Source organism: Macaca fascicularis, chromosome 4 (genome assembly GCF_037993035.2).
Source record: "Macaca fascicularis isolate 582-1 chromosome 4, T2T-MFA8v1.1".
NCBI lineage: Eukaryota > Metazoa > Chordata > Mammalia > Primates > Cercopithecidae > Macaca > Macaca fascicularis.
This window is the reverse complement of record NC_088378.1, coordinates 11,709,191-11,730,685: the sequence shown is the minus strand read 5'-3', so window position 1 is coordinate 11,730,685 and position 21,495 is coordinate 11,709,191. Positions and strand designations below refer to the sequence as shown.

The 21,495-nt window shown below is 42.9% G+C and overlaps 1 protein-coding gene across 4 annotated transcripts in view; it reads left to right on the top strand.

The window, feature by feature from the left end:
- FNDC1 (fibronectin type III domain containing 1) overlaps positions 1-15,741 on the top strand; it is a 102,675-nt gene extending 86,934 nt beyond the window's left edge. For all 4 annotated transcript variants that reach the window (XM_074038997.1, XM_045391696.3, XM_005551521.5 and 1 more), the window contains 5 exons: positions 4,641-4,720; positions 8,416-8,445; positions 9,511-9,672; positions 11,211-11,333; positions 14,968-15,741. In XM_074038997.1, coding sequence (XP_073895098.1) covers positions 4,641-4,720; positions 8,416-8,445; positions 9,511-9,672; positions 11,211-11,333; positions 14,968-15,083 — 511 coding nt within the window. In that variant the 3' untranslated portion in view covers positions 15,084-15,741. The remainder of the gene's footprint in view (positions 1-4,640; positions 4,721-8,415; positions 8,446-9,510; positions 9,673-11,210; positions 11,334-14,967) is intronic.
- Positions 15,742-21,495: the final 5,754 nt, after the last annotated feature.

Below are 21,495 nucleotides of genomic sequence, written 5' to 3'. Positions count from 1 at the left end.
TCATTTAGAAACAAAAGATTAGGGCTGTGTGCATAGTTGCTGATATGCTTTGGTTGGAAATGAAGGGAGGAATCTAAATGTTTTTGTGATTTCTTTGAATACTCTGTTTAGTTCTAGTAGAATGTTAATGCATGCTTACCATATGCATATAAGTTTCTTAGAAGAAATGACTGTATGTATTGTCATTGTTAGGCTATTGTGCTTATATTTTCCTCTCTGTTTACTTAAACACTACCTGCCATTAGGGAAAGAAAAGTTGTTCTCTGTGTTGAAAGAATTGGTCCATTTTTCATCCCCAACATTGTGGCACTAGGCATTGTAACCTTCATATGTGAAAATGGAGCCGCAATCACAGAACACTTTAATGAACTGGTTCCCAAACTCTATGATGTAGAAGTTCACATCATTCAAGAAAGATGCATTTTACACATTGGTAGAGGTTATAAGCATGCCTTCATAAACTAGGCATGGCTGGCCAGGGAATCATTTTGGAAGCCAGAGTTTATGGCCCTTGGCATGAAATAGGCAAAACTAGTTCCCAGGGGCACAAAGAGAGTGACTCTTCATTCCCCTTTTATGCCTTCTGGTTTTGGTGGTAATAACCTTCAGAAAGCTCCCGGGCGGGTGAGCATGGGAAAGCACCAAGCACTTGATGGTCAAGAGTGGTGTGCTGGTAAACTGGCTCTCTGGAAAAAGAGTTCCCTGGTTGATACCATTAGCCAACTTCTGTGGTGTAAATACTCCCACCTGTAGCCAATTTTAAGCCACTGTGGGCTTGCGGAGTTCCTGAATACTTAATGACTGGCTCTCACAAGCTGGTACAAATGGGTCCAGCAGACCTCTGTTGTGGGGAGCCACCATATTTGCTTAGCAAAGAGCTCGAAGTAAGGTGATGGCGCACCCGAGGCCTCTCATTTTCTACACAGGCTGAGGAACATGGAGGAGGCTGGAACAAAATGGCCCTCATTAGACAGGCATGTGGTAAAGGGGGTAGAATCTGGGCACCAGCCGTGGGCACCGAAAGGCTACTGAACGAGCTGTGAATTTTCCTCAAGACATTTTAACGTGCCATTTGGGCCCACTTGAGCTGAGCTTTCATAAATTATTATGAATTTTGGGATTTGGCAAATAAAAAGCAAGTAGTAAACCAGGAAGCTGAGAAAGCAGTTTTTTCTCTTTTTTTTTTTGCTTTTCCCTAGTAGTAATGGCAAATTAATTTTTTAATCAATTAGATAAAACAAAACCAAGAAAATTAGAGAAAATGGAGTCACTGTCCTTTTTTTTTTTTTTTTTTTTTTGCGTGTGCAGAGTGACAATGCTTTTGCAGCACAGCCTCAGTATCAAAAAGCAGAAAGAGGCCTTCCAGAGGCCTTGCCACAGAGCTAATTACAATAGGATCTGAATCACAGCCTCCTGACTCACCGAGTCTAGCGTTCTTTCCACAACTTCTGCTGCCAGACTGATGTTGAGCTTTGAGTCATGTCAGGAGGGTTATGTAGGGCGATGGTTTACTCATTCTTTCAACAGGTATTAGAGAGTGTACACGGCTCATTCAGTCAGTCCTTACTACACACTTCTTGAGTGCGAGGTGGAACATCTGGGCTGGGCTGGGGAAAATACACATGGCCCTGCCCTCAAGGAGCTTACAGTCTGGTGGAAGAGGCAGATTTTTAAAAAAACCAACATAAATATAAACCTCCCTGAGTGGGTGTTGTGAGGGAGAAGTACACCATGCTTTGAGAGTATATAATGGGGGGATTTTTTTTCTTTGTGAGCTTAGGGATAGAGAGTGGAGTCAGACAAGGTTCTCTGGGAAAGTAAATCTGCATCATAAGAATCAGTCATCCTGCAGAGTAGGCTGTGCTCCCAGCAGAGAGGATGCCTTAAAGAAGGGTGTGCCCTAGGAAACAAAGGAGGCCAATTTGGAGGAAGGTTGAGGAGAGGCAGGACAGACAGTGCCAGGGGCCCTTGGGTTGGCCCCACACACACTCAGCACCTTGAGGCAGAGGAGGAGCTGTAGCTGCTAATCTCCCTCTCCTGAGGTGCCCACCTGCTTATGTGCTCTTCTGGTAGAGACACTCACAGCTCCTCCTGCATTTCCTCAAAACCCTTCTGAGCAGCTGCTAAATTTTAGAGCTAGGAAAGTGCAAGTGTGATGTAAGGACACTCATTTGCCCCTGTGTCACCGGAATGCAGATCATTTCCAGGGAACTCACTTTGGTGAGTTCAGTCTCAGTCCTCATGGGGGCTCGCTTGAGAAACCAGCTTCTGAGTCAATCCAGGGGAGACCAGAAGTCAGTCTACCCCAAAGAGGGGCCAGGGCATAAAGGTGAGCTTTGGTTATTTACAATTAGACCTTGCTTTTGACTTTAAGTGAGCATTGTCTACCTCAGACACCAGACAGACTCCCAAAGAACTCTTTGGAGTCTGCGTATTTTAAATCCATACTTAAAACACACAGACTTGTCACAGTTGAGGCTGTTCGAAAGAAGGTGCCAGAAGCTTAAGAGGGTGAGGCATGGATTGCTTTTGTTACTTGGCTGAGGCAGAGACTATTCAGAGTATGAAATGTATACTTTTGCCCATCGACAAAGTTTCATGTGAGTTTTAAAAATGGAATGTTAACTTTTTGCATAATTTCATGTTGTTTTCCAGCTCAGCATATTTAAATTTACTTTGACACCTTAGGTGAGGTTCTAATGGGAATATGTCTTTGGAATGGTCACTTGTGAGTTTCTGGAGGCCTAGAATCATTGTGTCAACAGGGAAGGTGGATTTGGAGAATATTTAGGTTTCAGGGTCAAAACAAAATTGATACAAACAGATCCATCTGAATAGTGCTTCTCAGCCCGTCAGTCACCCTTCTGCCACCTCCTTGATGGCATAGAGGCACTTCCCTCCATAAAGTTGACTACTCAGCAGAAGTGTCCCATGGAGCCCCTGAGTATGCATCCTTCCTTATGTTTTAATTTCCTTTTTTAAGCGAAAAAAGTATCTGTAAAGTTTGCCCAGGACCACAAATGTATGCCAAACCCACTGCTCAAACTGCCTGCAGAGTTTTGCCTTAAATAACTCCACAACCACTGCATAAAAGTATGCGTCACTGGGAAAACACGAGCTGCGGAGTGAATTGAGATTTGGAAACTCATATGTTCTTAATTGTGCATATCTTTTTATTTAAATTGCAATAAAAAAGAATACTCCTAAATAAGATGCAAATGGCTTAGGAAGACTACTTTTACCCAATGGCTTTTCTTTGCTTTCTGTTTAATCAAACCCAAAGTAAAATATCTCTTTTCTGAGGCCAGAGACGGCCTTGGTGATCCAGCAGCTCGGAAGGCTTGAGGCCGGGGCTGTTGGTACAATAGGCCTAATAACCCTTTGCTCTCTGAATATGAATAGTTCACTTTTTAAAAATGTAGTGCATTTTAATTAGTACATAGAATCTGTGTGCCTGACTTCATCAAATAAATCATTTTATAACATTTAAGTGTGACATTCTTACTGGCCAAAAGCCAGAGAAGAGGTCCCTTATGAGCTCTCTAAAATGACAGAGCCACCAGGAACTCTTTACCTCTCTTTTCATCTGTAAGTAGCTGAGCACTAAAAGAGCATGTAAAATATCTAGAATCAAGAGGTGAGGAAAGCACAAAGATTAAGATATAGTGGGACACAAATGTGGTGTTGGTCTTTATTACTTCTCTAAACACCATTCTTTTTCTTTTGCTTGCAAGAATGCCAATAAGATGCTTGAGACTCAGTCTCCCTCCAGATGAGCTAGTTGACTCAGGCGGCGTGCTTTCCAGCACATTCGCTCTTCCAAGACAAAGTTTAGTCCTACAGAAAAGCCTCTCTCTCTGGATCTTTCCCCCTTTCCCTTCTTGGACTTGTTTCTCTTTCCTTGAGACGCAGAAGCTCATAACTCAGTGACTTTTAAGGTGGTCCCTTCCCAGCTCCAGAGCCAACCACAGCATTTCTCAGTGCACCCAAGATACCATTGCCGTATTAGCTTCACTGAAGAGGCAGCCTCCAGCCCGGTTCATCCTCTCGCTGTCAACCTTAAGTTGTGTGGTTGCTGGAGCAAATGTCCTGCTCTTCTACATGGCCTCCAGGGATATAATTAGGTTATAATTTGAATTCTGCTTTGTAGTGTTATGCTCCACCACCCTCTCTCTACCGGGCTGTGGAACTGAAGCGGAGACCAGAGTCTTAAACCTGAGCGAGAGCAGGGCTAGAGGAGCATCTCACCAGGGATGAGCTCAGGAGAGCCTGCGCAGAGCAGGGACAGTCCTGATGCAAAGGAACGCGTGATCACCAAGCAAACTGTGTTGTAATATGTCCCTATTCTATTGCCATTAGCACGAAGGAACACATGCTCACCAAGCAACCTGTGTTCTAATATGTCCTTTCTATTGCCGTTAGCCATGTGTCCCTGCTATGTTAATTGTATTATTTAGAGAATTTATTCAAAACTGAGAAAGTTCAGGAAAAACATGAAGAATCACTAGTGCTATGTGCATTTGTGAAAGTTAGAACTCAAAGCCTGTCACAGTTTAGGTGTTCAGCAGTTCGGGAGTCTGTTTCATTACACAGAAGTCAAATACCCGTTTCTTTCAAAATATATTTTCTTCCAACTTCAGGTATTATTTTAAAGTGCAAGCACAAAATCCTCACGGCTACGGACCTATCAGCCCTTCGGTCTCATTTGTCACCGAATCAGGTATGAGTGACTTCACATTCTGATTTGTTTTACTTTTCTAAAAAATGAAATAAATAATCTAGAATGATGGCTACAATAGAATAAATACTTACTTTTCTATTTAATGAGCTCATGTTGGATATCTGTTTCTAAAGTAAACATTATTTGCTTTGTGCTAGGTTAAAACTTGGATAATAAAATTAAAAGTAGTTTTCATGGGCTCTGTGAGGAACAGAAAGCTCAAATTCCAATGAAAGGAAAAAAAATCTAGATTTCAACAACATGGGAAAGATAAAGTTGACTCTATCTGTACAAAATTTAGTTGCAGAGTTTAAAAAAAATTATTGCAGGCACCTGAAGAACACGCATGTCATGTGGCTGACAGGCAGTTGCCTCTCCAATGAGCCAAGACATTGGATGCCCCCTTTAGTAGCAGGCAGAGAGATCTTCAATTAATATTGAGAGGTTAATTACAATATCATTCAGTCTTACAAGCAGTGTCATTCAGAAGCATGCCCTTGCATTTTTGGGGTGCTGGTGGGCAAAGCTCTCAGTCCCTGCAAGAAAATGTTCCTGGTCAGGGGTGGTGGCTCATGCCTATGATCCCAACACTTTGGAAAGCCAGGGTGGGAGGATCTCTTGAGACCAGGAGTTCAAGACCAACTTGAGCAACACAGGGAGGTCCTGTCTCTACAAAAAAAGTTTAAAATTAGCCAGGCATGGTGATGCATGCCTGTAGTCCCAGCTACTCAGGAGGCTGCAGAGGGAGGATGGTTTGAGCCCAGGAGGTTGAGCTGTAGTGAGCCATGATCACGCCACTGCTCTCCAGCCTGGGTGACAGAGTGAGAGCTTGCCTCTGAGAACACAGTTCCTATGGCCTATGGTCTAAGGTAGCACATGCAGAGCCAGCTACTGTGATAGTTCTTGGCCTAGAGACTTTTCCAAGCAGGAAGCCAGGCTGAGTTCAGAGCAACCCAGCTGAGCCAGCCCTACACCCAGCTTCCATTTGGCTAGATGACCTTCTACATGCAGCCTGATCCCAGAAAATGGGTCATTGGAAGATATTTTTAAGTGTCATGATTTAAAAATCTACTGAGTCAAAATAAATGAAAACATAAAATCTTTTGTAAGAATATGCTTTATACCAGAAATGTAGGCAAAGGACCTCAAACTTGTCTTCATCTCTTTATTTAAGAAATATGTGTCTGTTAGTAATTAGGAAAGAGCAAGAGAAAACCATTATCTGTGGTTAATTTGCTAAAGTAAGGGATGTGTCTGTGATTATGACTGCATTTTCTAAAAACAAGGTGGACCTTGGCAACTATCAGAATCAACATGAAAAAAATGTTTAAAAAATTTCAAATCCAAAAAGCTGTCAAGAAACTCCGACCTGAAATCTTTCTGAGAGTAAAAGTGATACACACGTAACTTCTGGAGCTGCAATCTAAAGTTTTGATAAAACAGCTGTCTTCTACCTTCTCCTCCAAGAAAAACTCCTCATTCATTCTTTATGGCCTCCAAGGGGTGGGTGAGGAAAATTCAAGGCCCCACCCTACCATCTGAATAAGAATCTCTCTAGGAAACGCTTTCAATGAGCTCCCAGAGGAGCCGCACACACATGAAAATTGGACAGTTACTTGCTCTGGTCATCTTCCTTTATTCCATCAGTTTATTCAAGTTTCTCCTTCATTTTGTGCTACTCTGCTGAAAATGGTTAGGCAAGCAACAGGAACAGCAGGAAAACGATAAAGTCAGTGAATTATGGCGTTTGCCAAACATAACAATCTGAAAATTAATACAGAAAGTAAACGTAGTGTGTGACACAGGCTGTACCATGAGGTCAGGTCTTGTTTTCTGTGCTGGTGTCATTTTGTTTGTTTCCCTCCACCTGCCCTGGGGTATTTGGGATGTTTTTTGGCAGACTGTTGAACTTCATTTCAGAGCAGGGGAGCAAAGCAAGCATTGGACACTTATGGCTATGGTGTGTCCCTCTATTTTGTGGCTAGCAGAGGGCATCAGAACAAATGGTCTGTACAAAGTGCAGGCTAGGGAGATTTGGGGGTGATGTAAATCTTTTGCATGCCGATTTTGGTAGGATTCCATGAACCTATGCAGGTGTGAACATTCATAGGAGATATACTGTAAAAGAGCAATTTACTGTATGATAATTTTTCAAAAATAAAAAAAAAAAGAATCGTCCAGATTTACCTAGTTCATGACATTTTATAAAAATAAACTTTTTTGGCCAGGCACGGTGACTCACGCCTGTAATCCCAAAACTTTGGGAGATCGAGGCGGGCGGATCACGAGGTCAGGAGATCGAGATCATCCTGGTTAACACAGTGAAACTAAAATACTAAAATACAAAAAATTAGCCAGGCATAGTGGCGGGTGCCTGTAGTCCCAGCTACTCGGGAAGCTGAGGCAGGAGAATGGCGTGAAGCCGGGAGACGGAGCTTACAGTGAGCCAAGATTGCGCCACTGCACTCCAGCCTGGGCGACAGAGTGAGACTCCATCTAAAAAAAAAAAAAAAAAAAAAAAAAAAATTAGCCAGTAGTGATGGCGCATGCCTGTAATCCCAGCTACTCATGAGGCTGAGGCAGGAGAGTCGCTTGAACTCAGGAGGTGGAGGTTGTGGTAAGCTGAGATCATGCCATTGCACTCTACCCTGGGCAACAAGAGCAAAACTCCATCTCAAAAAACAAAAACAAAAACAAAAAAACCCAACTTTTTCTGAAGCAGAATTCCTTAAAAAGCTAGGGTCATATTTTCTTAAATGGTGTTACTTGGGCTAAGGTAGAGACAGGTTTTACATTTGTTGAGGTATAAATGCCATACAGTAACCTGAACATACTTGAAGTGTACATCTTAGTATATTTTGAGTTGTGCTTATATACCCATGAAGCAATTGTCACTGTCAAGATACCATATCCATCTCCTGACAGTTTCCTCCTGCTACTGTGCAATGCAGCTTTCCCAGGCCCCTTCTCTCTCCAGTTTATAGGCAACCATTCATCTGCTTCTTGTCGCTATAGATTAGTTTGCACTTTCTAGATTTGGGTATCAGTAGACTCATACAGTATGAACTCCTTTGACTGGCTTCTTTCACCTAGCATCATCATTTTGAGATTCATCCAAACCATTGTGTGTATCAGTAGTTCACTCTCTTTTACTAGTGAGCAGTATTTCCTTGTATGGCTGTGCTACAGTTTGTTTACCTAGTCAGATCACCTGTTGATAAACACTTGTGTTGTTTCTACTTTTTGACGATTACAAACAAAGTTACTATAAACATTTATGTGGAAGTGTTTGGATGCACATGTTTCCATTTCTCTTAGATAAATGACTGAGTGGAATGGATGGATTGTATAGTAGGTGTATGCTCACCTTTTTAAGAAACCACCACACTATTTTCTAAAGGTAGACAATTTTTTAAAATAAGTACTGAATTATTTTGTAATACATAATATCAAAACCTTATTATTTTCAGGGATCCACAGCTTCTAGGTAAATAGCAACATGCTCTAACTAGAAAACAGTATTTCTCCAAAGGAAATGTTTAGAAAATAAAACCAAGGGAAATGTTGGCATCTATCAAATCTTATCTTTTTCTTTATTCTAATTTGGTTAGCTCTTTCAGTTACACTAACCATTTAAAAAACTACATGATTGCGAGATATGGCACCAAGTCCATTATTTCTTTTTCGTTCTACAGATAATCCTCTGCTTGTTGTGAGGCCCCCAGGTAAGTCTGTCTTCTTGATAATCCGGACATTCTGGTAATCAAGTTGAATATTGAATATGAGATTGTTGTGGTTACGCACAATTAGAAAGTCTGGACCATTTTCACAATTTTCTGTTAACTTCTATGCTTTCCTTTCACTCTTCATCCTGATCTTCTTTACTCTATGGGAAAGAATGACCTGGGAATTTTAAAATAGAGCCATAGCAATCAACACGTATGAAAAAACATCATGGAGTAGCCAGTCCTATGAAACAGATGCTTTATTTTCATGACTCATTTGAATATTTTAAATCACTGAAAAGGTAGCAAAGTGCAACAAGTCAAACAACAAGTTTTACTTTGTTTTTCAAGGAAATTGAGAAAGCTTTGTTGCTTAAGTGCAAAACAGGTCTTCTGAGTGGCAAGAAGTGGAGTCCATGCAGAGGGACCTGGGGACAGGACGGCATGCCCCTAAAGACCAAATCTGCCATTACAGCTTATTTTCCTTGCCGTTTAAAGACTTCTTAACTCTGAGAATCCCTTATTGAAATGTGAATACTTTAAATACGTTCAGGTGAAAATAATGCCCCAAATGTACTTTAGTACTGAAAAAGACAGAGAAAGAGAAGGAGGGTGGGAAAATTTTGCCCAAAAAAGCCCTGCAAGGCCGGGTGTGGTGGTTCACACATGTAATCCCAGCACTTTGGGAGGCCAAGGTGGGCGGATCACAAGGTCAGGAGTTCAAGACCAGCTTGACCAATATGATGAAACTAAAAATACAAAAATTAGCAGGGCGTGCTGGCATGCACCTGTAATCCCAGCTACTCAGGAGGCTGAGGCAGGATAATCCCTTGAACCCAGGAGGCGGAGGTTGCAGTGAGCCGAGATCGTGCCACTGCACTCCAATGTGAGTGACAGAGTGAGACTCCATCAAAAACAAATAACAAAAACAACAACAAACAAACAAAAAACAAAGCCCTGCAAGGAACGGAAGGCCCAGGAAGGAAGTCCAGTTTCCTGGCACTTTGTGAGAGCAGACACACCGTGGAGTGCTTACGCTTAGCAGGTGTGTTTTGTGTTGTCAAGGCGGTGAGCCTATCTGGATCCCATTCGCTTTCAAACATGATCCCGGCTACACGGACTGCCATGGACGGCAATATGTGAAGCGGACGTGGTATCGAAAGTTCGTGGGAGTTGTTCTTTGTAATTCACTGAGGTATAAAATCTTCCTCAGTGACAACCTGAAAGGTAAGTCTTTGTGCATGGTTGGCTATGAAAGGTATGTAACATTTTGATTTTATCAAGTACTAACTTGGCATCACAGGTGCATCGGAATGTTTATGAGGGCTGGAACTACGATTATGGCTCACTCTGCCTCTAATGCAAACCAATTTTACAGATTCTACTTTGAGGATACTAGTTTTTACACTGGCAACCCCAAAATATTTTAAAAGATTTAACATGTTGGCTGGGCTCAGTGGCTCACACCTGTAATCCCAGCACTTTGGGAGGCTAAGGTGGGTGGATTACTTGAGATCAGGAATTCAAGACCAGCCTGGCCAACATGGTGAAACCTCTCTCTACTAAAAAGAAATAAAAAAATGAACAAATGAAAAATTCACTATGTCTTAGGAATGACTGGCTATGAGATTCCAAAATTCTGTTAGAAATCTAGATTGTTGTTTTTTTTTTTGTTTTTTTTTTTTTTTTTTTTGCCACTAATAGAATAATAATGAGTACGAGCCCGAGCTGGAATAATTGAGGCAAAGTTTCCTCTCCAGCCCCTGCCACAGCCACAATTTTACAGAGAAAAAATGTAAATGGTGGAACATATATTGGCAGTAATATCTGTTCTGTGTCCTAATAAAAATCACATTGTTTTTATCATGGTAGGAGATTAAAACAAAGAATAACCTGAGTGCCTTGAGCTACTAACACTTCCAAATGCGATTTCTATTCAGCTGGCTTTTCACTCACCCACCTACACAGCAAACTTGTTTTTTATTTTAAAACTTGCACAACTTAAAATTTTTCAGTGTATACATTGTTAAAACTTTACTTCAGCTGGTCTACATTTTGTCATTGGTCAAAAATATATTTTGAGTGTTTTTTTTCTTGTCAGCAGTTATCATTTAAAAACTGTCAAAACAAAGTCCCCCCCTTCGACCCCAACCCTAGCAATTTCTGTGTATATGCTTCTCCCAACAAGCACAGTCTGTCTCTCTCTCTCTGCTCTTTTCTTTCTCTTCCATCACTGTCCTTTTCCTCCCCTGCTTCAGAATTCCTGGGAGAGGCTGCATAACCATGTGTCATATCCCAGGATTGGGAGAAGCAAGTTTGTCCTACTGTGCAGCCAAGACTCAGGACCATGGACAGCGTCTCATTCTACAGGCCCGCCCCCTCCTAGATAAATAGATTCTTCTGTTTGTATAGACCTTCCCGCCTTTCATAATTTCATGATGTATTCTCCAACTACCATAGTTTTCATCATTCCTTGCTTTTAGTACTAAGGAATAGAAAGGTCTACTCGAAACTGCCTATAGTTTTAATGCTGTAGTTCCCACTTACTGGACATTCATTAAGGATTTCGCATATTTTGATCTTGCTGAATTCTTACAACCTTTATGAGATTGGTGCCGTTATCACCATTTACAGACATGAAAAGTATAGCACACACAGTTTAAGTAATATGCTCAATTCAAAAGTTCTCCAAAGCTTGTGAAAACTCTTAAACCAGTTGTGACATTCTGTATCTAGTCATTGACTCAATCAATTCCTTCATGCAGATACATTCTACAGCATTGGAGACAGCTGGGGAAGAGGTGAAGACCATTGCCAATTTGTGGATTCACACCTTGATGGAAGAACAGGGCCTCAGTCCTATGTAGAAGCCCTCCCTACCATTCAAGGTAATACAAACAAATGCCTGATATATTACCCTGGGAGGTGGGAGAGAAGGATTAATAGAGAGGGAAAATCCACAGTAGGTCTGCCTTTGCCTTGTCATTTGAAGATGGATGTTGGGAGCACTTAAGGTCATAAAAATAAAAATAAAGAATCAACAAAATAACTTTCATTATGTATGGGTGAGGGGGTGAGCCTCAAGGAGGGGGGGAATGGCGTAAACAAAGGTACAGAGAAGGCAAAGATAAACACACATGCAGACCCCCCGTGATATGTTTCAGGAGGTAACGTATAAGCTATTTGATTGTGGCATTATAAGGTGAAGACAAATACACTAATCTCAAAAGTTAACAATTTAATGTTATTAACTCTCTTGGCCTCCAAATGAATAAACAGAACAACTGAATACAGTCTAGCTTTTTCATTATGCACTCAGCTCTGAGTGATCAGGCATTTTCAAGACATGAGATGTTCTGATTTGCTAAATTTTTAGATTGGAAAAAATACTGTAAGTAGGTACATGAGTTACCCATTTTCAAAAAATTAAAATACAGTAAAATACAGAAAACAGTAAAATAAGCATATTAGTCAAGGTTCTCTCATCCAAAGAAACAATCAATAGGATCTATCTATCTATCTATCTATCTATCTATCCATCCATCTATCCATCTCTCTCTGTATCATCTATCTATATCTACCTATCTATCCATCTACATATGTGTGTATGTATCCATCCATCTCTCTATCCATCTACCCATCTATCCATCCATCCATCTATCCATCTATGCATCCATCTATTATCTATCTATCATCCATCCATCCATCCATTTATCTATTATTCATCTATCTACCCATCTACTTATGTATATATCTATCCATCCATCTATTCATCTATCTATCCATACTATCTATCCTTATATTTAGAACTGCCTATCCATCTGTTCATCTGTTTGTCTAGCTCCCTATCCAGCATCTATCTATCCATCTATCTATCCATCTATCCATTTATCTATCCATCCATCCATCTACATCTATCTATCTATCTATCTATCTATCTATCTATCTGTCTGTCTGTCTGTCTGTCTGTCTGTCTGTCCGTCCGTCCGTCCATCCATCCATCCATCTATCTATCTATCTATCTATCTATCTATCTATCTATCTATTTATTTATCTAGGTATCCACCCATTTGTCTATCCATCCATCTGTCTGTCTATCTATCTATCTATCCATTATCTATCAGTTCACATCTATCTATCCGTCTATCTATCTATCTATCTATCTATCTATCTATCTATCTATCTATCTATGTATCCACCCATTTGTCTATCCATCCATCTATTCTATCTGTCTGTCTGTCTATCTATCTATCTATCCATTATCAATTCACATCTATCTATCTATCTATCTATCTATCTATCTATCTATCTATCTATCCATCCATCTATTCTATCTGTCTGTCTATCTATCTATCTATCTATCTATCTATCTATCTATCTATCTAGGTATCCACCTATTTGTCTATCCATCCATCTATCTATCTATCTATCATCTATCTGTCTATCTATCTATCTGTCTGTCTGTCTGTCTATTTATCTAGGTATCCACCCATTTGTCTATCCATCCATCTGTCTGTCTGTCTATCTATCTATCTTTCCGTTATCTATCAATTCATATCTATCTATCTATCTATCTATCTATCTATCTATCTATCTAGGTATCCACCCATTTGTCTATCCATCCATCTGTCCATCCGTCTGTCTGTCTGTCTCTCTGTCTATCTATCTATCTATCTATTATCTATCAATTCACATCTATCTATCTATCTATCTATCTATCTATCTATCTATCTATCTATCTATCTATCTATCCATCCATCCATCCATCCATCCATCTATTCTATCTGTCTGTCTGTCTATCTATCTATCTATCTATCTATCTATCTATCTATCCATCCATCCATCTATCTATCTATAGATTTATTTTAAAGAACCATCTCAAACTGGCAAGTGCAAAATCTGCAGGGTAGGTTGTCAGGTTGGAGATCCAGAGGAGAGCTGATGTTGCAGTTCAAATCCAAAGGCCGCTTGCAGGCAGAATTACCTCTGGTTAGGGGAACCTCAGTCTTTTTCTATTCAGGCCTTTGACTGATTGGACAAAGCCCACCCACATTATGGAGGGTCACCTGCTTTACTCAGTCTGGTGATTTAAATGTTAATCTTGGCCAGGCACTGTGGCTCACAGCTGTAATCCCAGCACCTTGGGAGGCTGAGGTAGGAGGACTGCTTGAGCCCAGGAGTTTGAGACCAGCCTAGGCAACATAGTGAGACCCCATCTCTACAAAAAATAAAAAAATTATCCAGATGTGGTGGTGCATGCCTGTAGTCCCAGCTACCCAGGAGGCTGAGATGGGAGGACTGCTTGAGCTGGAGAGGTCTAGGCTGCAGTGACGTAGAGGTGAACTAGTGATCTAGAGGTCTAGGCTGCCTTTGGGTCAAAGAGTCATTTGGTCTGTCCTACAAGCCTGTCTTGGTTTTGTGACCAGACTGCAAGAGGACAACAGCCTGGGCAACAGAGCAAGACCCTGTCTCCAAAATAAAGAAAAAGAAATGAAATAATAAATGTTAATCTCATCTAAGAAATAGTTTACAAAAACATTTAATGTTGGATCAGATATGTAGCCTAGTCCAGTCGACACATAAAATTAACGATTACAACAAATCTACAGATTATATCACCTTTCTTCATATTTTTCTGGGTCTTACAGTCCCCCAGAGTTACTAGTGCCTGCATTATCCATATTTCATGGTGTCCCTGTGACTGTGGTCATGGGACTGGCCCTGAACAGAGCTGCTGGGTACTCAGCACACTCACTGGTGGAAGGGCAGGCAGTTATTTATTTGGCGAAAGTAAACAGGGCCAAGAGTATGAGAGCAGTTACTGAGTTTCCAAAAACGTTTTGAGAAGGTTGGAGCATCCTCCTACTTCAAGGGAGAAATGGTCAGAAATGCTACAGGATTTCTTTGAGAGATTTCCTTGAAAGGTCTAAAAATCTACCCCAGAGTCTAGGAATTAAGCCTTGGAGGAAAGAGGTAAGTTGGGGACCCTGAGCTCTGTGAGGACGGGGCAGGCATCTGGCTCAATGTTGTCCATCCAGGTCAGGGCCTGCCCAGTAGTGAGTGCTGACTAGCAACTGGCTAAAATTATCCTCTTCTGTGGGGAGATAGAGATCATGCCATCCTAGGTGTGTCACACACGTGTGGAAACAGGACGATCTCTACAGATCTGCTTGGAATAAAGAAATACTTTACACTCAGTCACTGGGCTCCTATGGAGGAGGCCTGAGCTGGTCCCCAGCTCCATCATGGCCTTCGAGTTACAGCTGGGCCTTCCCAAAAGGCATAAGAGACAGGTGGGGAAGACCCCACCCCAGGCTGGGGTTGGGGCTGGGCCTGAGGTCCTGGCCCTTCCCCAGGGCTATGACAACTCCACACAAAAATGGTTCAGTTTATTTGGAAGTAGCATTTTGTCACAAGAACAACTTACCAGAGGCCTTCTGTCTGAAGGAGGCTGTAAAGATGGGTTTTACCTGTTGGTTTAGGGGCCTCTGATTCTTTTCGCCTCTCCTGTTGCCCTTCCAGGCTACTATCGCCAGTATCGTCAGGAGCCCGTCAGCTTTGGGAACATTGGCTTTGGAACCCCCTACTATTACGTGGGCTGGTACGAGTGTGGGGTCTCCATCCCTGGAAAGTGGTAATCACAGGACCATCATGCTGCAAGCTTGCCCTGCCCAGCCTCACCAACTAAGTCGCACTAGGGGCTGTGAGCAGACAGCCAGCGTGCTCAGTCCTGCTGCCCCAGGTGCCAGGAAGGCCACAGATGGACACTGGCCATTCTGGTCATCTCAGTCTGGACCTCAGTCCCACTTCTTGGCCTGGACAATGAACAGGATTCAGTTTTGCTGTTAACTTTGCTTCTCCACTTTTTTTTGTTTGTAATAGCACATCACAGAGACATCAGAAACCAGCAGCTGATGCAGTATGATTTCCAGACTTTTTAGGCATGAAATTCGGATACTTCAGTATTTCCAGGAACAGCATATGCATGCTGTTCTTGCTTCATGGAATGCTACATGCTTTCAGTTTTTCTCATTTTGGATTTCTCCAAAACTAGCTGAATTTAAGCTTCACGTCCCTTTGTATGCAGTAGAACCGAATTACTAAAAACACTGCCAAAGAAAATAAATATATCCTACTTGAGATTTACTCTATGGACTCACCCACTGCTAGACTAAATGTATCAAATCTTATTTGTAAATTCTCAATTTTGATATATATATGTATATATGCGTATACATATCCACACTTGTCTGCAAGAATATTGATTAAAATTGCTAAATGTGTACTTGTTCACCAGATAAATGTGTGTGGGACTTTTTGGGCAAAAGTGTTGTATATTAACATCTTTTAGAAGCATCCAGGGATACGTACTATGCATACTCTAGAAACAGTGGAAGGTGTGCATTCTTTTTGTGGGTGCTGCGGGGCTCTGAAACAATGAGGAGAATGAGATACCATCAGTATCAGTACTAGAACTGGCCACACCATTGACCGCTGCACACCAAATGCTTTCCACCTAAAGCGATGATCTTTCCACAGCCACAGGGAAAATATATTTGTTGCCACCATGGAGGCATATCCAATATGTTCCAGATGGGTAAAGATTTTAGGTCCTAAATGGTTTAAAAGTCTTGTTTTTAAGAATTCTCTTTGTCTTTCCTTCTTAGCTCAACATCTGCTCATTGAAATAGAAGCACCTTGCCTCTCTTGACTGTAGCACAATAGGGTTTATTTAAAGACATTTCATTCTGATGATGATGATGATTATTATTATTATTTTGAGACAGAGTTTCACTCTTGTTGCCCAGGCTGGAGTGCAGTGGCGCAATCTTGGCTCACCGCAACCTCTGCCTCCTGGGTTCAAGTGATTCTCCTGCCTCAGCCTCTGGAGTGCAGGCAGGCGCCACCACACCCGGCTAGTTTTATATTTTTAGTAGGGATGGGGTTTCTCCATGTTGGTCAGGCCGGTCTTGAACTCCCGACCTCAGGTGATCTGCCCACTTCAGCCTCCCAAAGTGCTGGGATTACAGGCGTGAGCCACCACGCCCAGCCCTCATTCTGATTATTTTTAAAACATGCTGTCTTTTCCATGAGCATGACTGGTCCCTGTCCCTAAGGCGGCACAGTGCCATGGTGAGCTTATCTTCTTTCACAAAGCTGTCAGCGGAAGAGCAGCAATGGTGGAAATGGGCTGGAGGAAATTGCTTTTCTGGGGTCTTTGGGCTGCACCCCTATGCAAGCCATTCAACTGCAGAATACAGTCCCCGCTTCTGGAGTTGATTATCAGTGCCAGCACTGAATTGAGGTGAAACCTGATGTGTCTGCTAGGTTTGAAGGTAAAATGTACAAGGAAGGAACTTTGCAGCCTCCTTGTGACAGATCCATGATGTCTGATATTTTCCTCGTGTTCTACAAGCTCCTTTCTACAGTCAACAACCGTAAAGAAAATACCAGCATTCTGACCTCCTGGAAAAGTACTAGAATTCCTTAGGGAGACAGATCATCTGTTACCCATGTTTCAGTTTGGAAAATAGGGTAGGAATCTTTAAGCAGCTTTGCGGTCTCTTATACTAAAAAGGGACTTCAAGAAGGAGATGCCCTATTTTTCACACTAATCCACATTCAAATATGCTTGCAATGCCAAGCCAAAGATAAGATCTTTAAATATAACTGAATTTCCTAGTAGGCACATAGCTTGCTTCCTTTATCTCATCTCCCTCCAAATTTCTGTGTCAGCATCTGTATTAGTCAGTTTTCATACTGCTGATAAAGATATACCTGAGACTGGGTAAATTACAAAAGGTGTATTGGACTTACAGTTCCATGTGGCTGGGGAGGCCTCACAATCACGGTAGAAGGTGAAAGGCACATCTCACATGACTGCAGATGAGAAGAGAGGTTGTGGGGGAAAACTCCCATTTTTAAAACCATCAGATCTCGTGAGACTCATTCGCTATCATGAGAACAGCACAGGGGAGACTTGCCCCATGATTCAATAATCTCCCGCAGGGTCCCTCCCACAACACGTGGGAATTATGGGAGCTACAAGATGAGATTTGGGTGGGGACACAGAGCCAAACCATATCAGCATCCACCAGCAGATTGCTCATTTCCTGCAAATGTTTTCTTGGGTCTAAACAATTTGGAATGCACGAGAAAAGAGCCATTTGGTCTGTCTAACAAGCCTGTATTGGTTATGGGGCCCCACTGGAAGAGGTGGGCATTAGGGCTCAGCATAGAGACACAAGTGACTGCCCCTCTGTGATTTGCCACCCCTCAGAGAAGTTTATGCTCACTGCACAGAAATACAAAGAATTCACTGGCATGCAATCATGCCATGATTTTTGAGCTCGGCCTGAAATCTTTAGGCTGTATTTGATTACAGAAATTTGAACTTTTATTAGATATAAATGTTTGCAATTTTACATGAAAATTACCATAATTCCCAGATGACAAGAGCTGCCAAAACAAAAACAAAAACAATGCATCCAAGCATAGGTGGTAAGATTGATTATCAATATTCTGCCCAAATTAACCACATCTCGAGAACTGTGTAAATTCTGTAAGCCACATTTTAGAAAGGCTATTTGCAGGGAGATGCCAAGAAGGAGATACTCAAGTTAGTAAGAAGTTTGAAAGCCATTTCATATCAAGTTAGGATGAACTTGATCGGCATGTTTACCTGAAGAGGGAAAAGCTCATCTATTTAAAAAGCCCGTGAGGAAGAGGACAGTTTGCCAACTCTTGAGGTCAGAAGTAGATACAAGTGGGAATCAGGAGAACAAAACTTGGCCCAATATGACAAAGAATTTTAAAAGGATGCAACTGTCAAGTAAGCCTCATCGGGAAACGGTGAGATGTCTGTCCCTGAAAAACTAAATATAACTGGAAATGTCTAAACTTGCAACTTGAGGCCCCTGGCTTGTTTCTATGGCCTGGGAGCTCAGAATTTTCTTTCTTTCTTTTTTTTTTTTTTTTTTTAACCTATTTAAAGGATTGTAAGCAAAGCAGCTAAATAGTATTCAACAGGGCCACATGAGGTTCACAAGGTCTAAAATATTTACTGTGTGGTCCTTTAGAAAGCAGTTTTTGTACCTGGCCGGGCACGGTGGCTCACGCCTGTAATCCCAGAACTTTGGGAGGCCGAGGTGGGTGGATCGCGAGGTCAGGAGATCGAGACCATCCCGGCTAACACAGTGAAACCCCGTCTCTACTAAAAATACAAAAAAATTCACTGGGCGTGGTGGCACATGCCTGTTATCCCAGCTACTTGGGTGACTGAGGCAGGAGAATCACTTGAACCCGGGAGGCGGAGGTTGCAGTGAGCCAAGATCGCGCCAATGCACCCCAGCCTGGGAGACAGAGTGAGACTCCATCTCAAAAAAAAAGAAAAATGTTTTTGTACCCACAGATTAGCGTTTTCTTGAGGTTTGAAAAAAGTTTAAGTTATGTCCTAATTTAAAAATGAGCACAAACTCCCTAACAGATGTCTGTTCCCTCTTCTCTTACTTAAATTATCTTTATTTTCACCATCACCTCCCAGTGCCAAACACCTGAACTCTGTGTTTTGTGGTTGGATCCTGGGTTGCCAACTTCCTGTTTGGTCAGTCCCTGGCCTGTGGGGTGGTCTCGGGAAGTGACATGCTCTTCACGAGGGATCGTGCATCTCCAATATAACCATTTTGTTAATAATAGTTGATAATTTCCAGCTTTTATCAGATGAGCTTTGACTTATTTTTCCTCCTTTGACCTATTCAAGCCGCATATCTTGGTCGGTTCGAGAGGGTAGGGGATTTGAGAATGTGAGGGGTGGGGCTAGAATGGGTTTGCCTCTCTGGGCATGGAAAGAGTTCCTAGTCGATTGGGCACAGTGACAAAATGATTCCATGGATAGAATCGTCCCATGTTGCTGGAACACCTCATATGTTGTGAATGCCTTAAACTCCTGCCATCCCTTCTCTGATTCCCCAGCTCCCTGTCGTTTCCACAGGGTTTGTCTCTCTGTTCCCGCGTCCTCCAACTCTACTCTGTCTCCCTCTCCTCCACCCCTTACTTGTCTTCTAAATTCCAGGAGATGACCTCACTTTGCAAAGCAAATTGGAGCCACCAAATTGTAGCTCCCCTTGGCGGGACCTGCATCTGTGCTCATCCCTGCACCTTCTTGCAGAAAGCTGTCCCCTCAGGCCAAGATGAGTGCCTGGCCCCCATGGGAGACTCAGACACTTTGAGCCCCTGTGACTTCAGCGTCTCCCTCTTTAAAGATTCTCTCCAACATTCAGTCGTGCTCGAGTCTCCCCATCACTCCTGCGCCTTCAGCTCCCATCACGCTGTCCTCCACTTCGAGCTGAGTTTCTGGAATCACCACCTTTGTTTTAGCTCTGAGTCTCCTCCACATTCCATTCATTTATCACTCCACTGTACCATGGTTTCCAGGGCCACCTCCTCACACCCTCACTCTCCCAGGTCCCCAGTCACACACGGAGGCTGAATCCGGTGGCTGCTAGGCAGTCTGTTCAGTCTCGGTCTTTCAGCAGCACTTGGCAGCGTTCACCAGCTTGTCCTCTTGAACTTTCTCTTGCCTGGATTTTTCCCTTCCCCACTCCAGAATAGCAGCCGGGCCTTCTAACCCCTTGTTTAAGAAAATGTGGTGCTTTGGGGTGAAAACAGATGGTACCTGAATGCCACTTTCTCCTTGGACTTTTCTTTCAAAAGCCTAAACATGCTGAGGAGAATGTGTAAGGGCAGAAGTGGGGGTACGTGAGTGCTTTTGGGGTTGTGGTGGGGTTGAGGCAAGACTTGCGAAGAGCAGCGGACAAGGAGACGTTTCCCCGAAGACTGCGCAGTGGACGCCAGGCTGGGCTTCCGGGGAGGGGACCCCGCAGACCCCTCCTTCCCACCTCTCCAGGATGGGGCAGAATGAAGATGGCTGTGGTGAGCCCATGAGGCTCCTGGCTTGCTCCACCCCCATTCTTACTCCCTACCCCATTGTTGTGGGAGCAGGAGGGTGGGGTGCCTGCCTTCCTTCAGGAGACCATAGAGGCTCCGGCAGTGAATACAGAGTTGGTGACACGTTACTCCTCTAATTCACCGAGCAAGTGTCAACTGACTCAAAAATATATGCCAGACACATTTTGAGATACTGTGGCGCAGAAATACACAGGGCCCCTGCCTTCATGGAGACTGTGTCCAGGTGGGAGCAGACAGAAAACACACAGCCAGTGTGCCAGGGGTCAGGTGGTGAAAGTGAACGAACATGAGTAGAACGGATGATGGTACCATAGGCAAGCAGGCCCTGAAGACAACAAAGAGGACCCTCAAATGCTCGGTTCCTGCAGAGGCCTCAGACACCTTGTAGCTGGGAGAAGGGAGGAGAGCATGGCAGGAGCACCAAAAATGACTGGGACTTAAAAACCTAAGGTACAATTTTCTTTTTTTTCCTTCTTCTTTTCTTTCCTTTCTTTTCTTTTCTTTTTTTTTGAGACAGTCTCTCTCTGTCATCCAGACTGGAGTGCAGTGGTACAATCTCAGCTCACTGCAAGCTGCGCCTCCCGGGCTTCATGCCATTCTCCTGCCTCAGCCTCCAGAGTAGCTGGGACTACAGGTGTGTGCCACCATGCCCAGCTATTTTTTTTTTTTGTATTTTTAGTAGAGACAGGGTTTCACTGTGTTAGCCAGGATGGTCTCGATCTCCTGACCTCATGATCCACCTGCCTTCCAAAGTTCTGGGATTACAGGCGTGAACCACCACGCCCTGCCTCAGGTGCAATTTTCAAAGCAATGATAAAGGAATGCTCACTTCCTCACCTCTGTACTCAGCAGGACTAGCCCGCTTTCCATTATGTTGCTATGCCTTGGATACCTAACAGAGGGAATCCTACCCACAGGGTGAATCCAATCCCAATCCACTCACCCCACCAGTCAGCCACCTTCAAGCTCCAGGCATGGAGAGGACAAGGAAGAACAAGCTCCTCCCACCACAGGTGGCCCAATCAGGCTTCATCTCCCTCCCAAACAGTGTCTTGGATCTTACCATGTATTTGTGTGACTCAA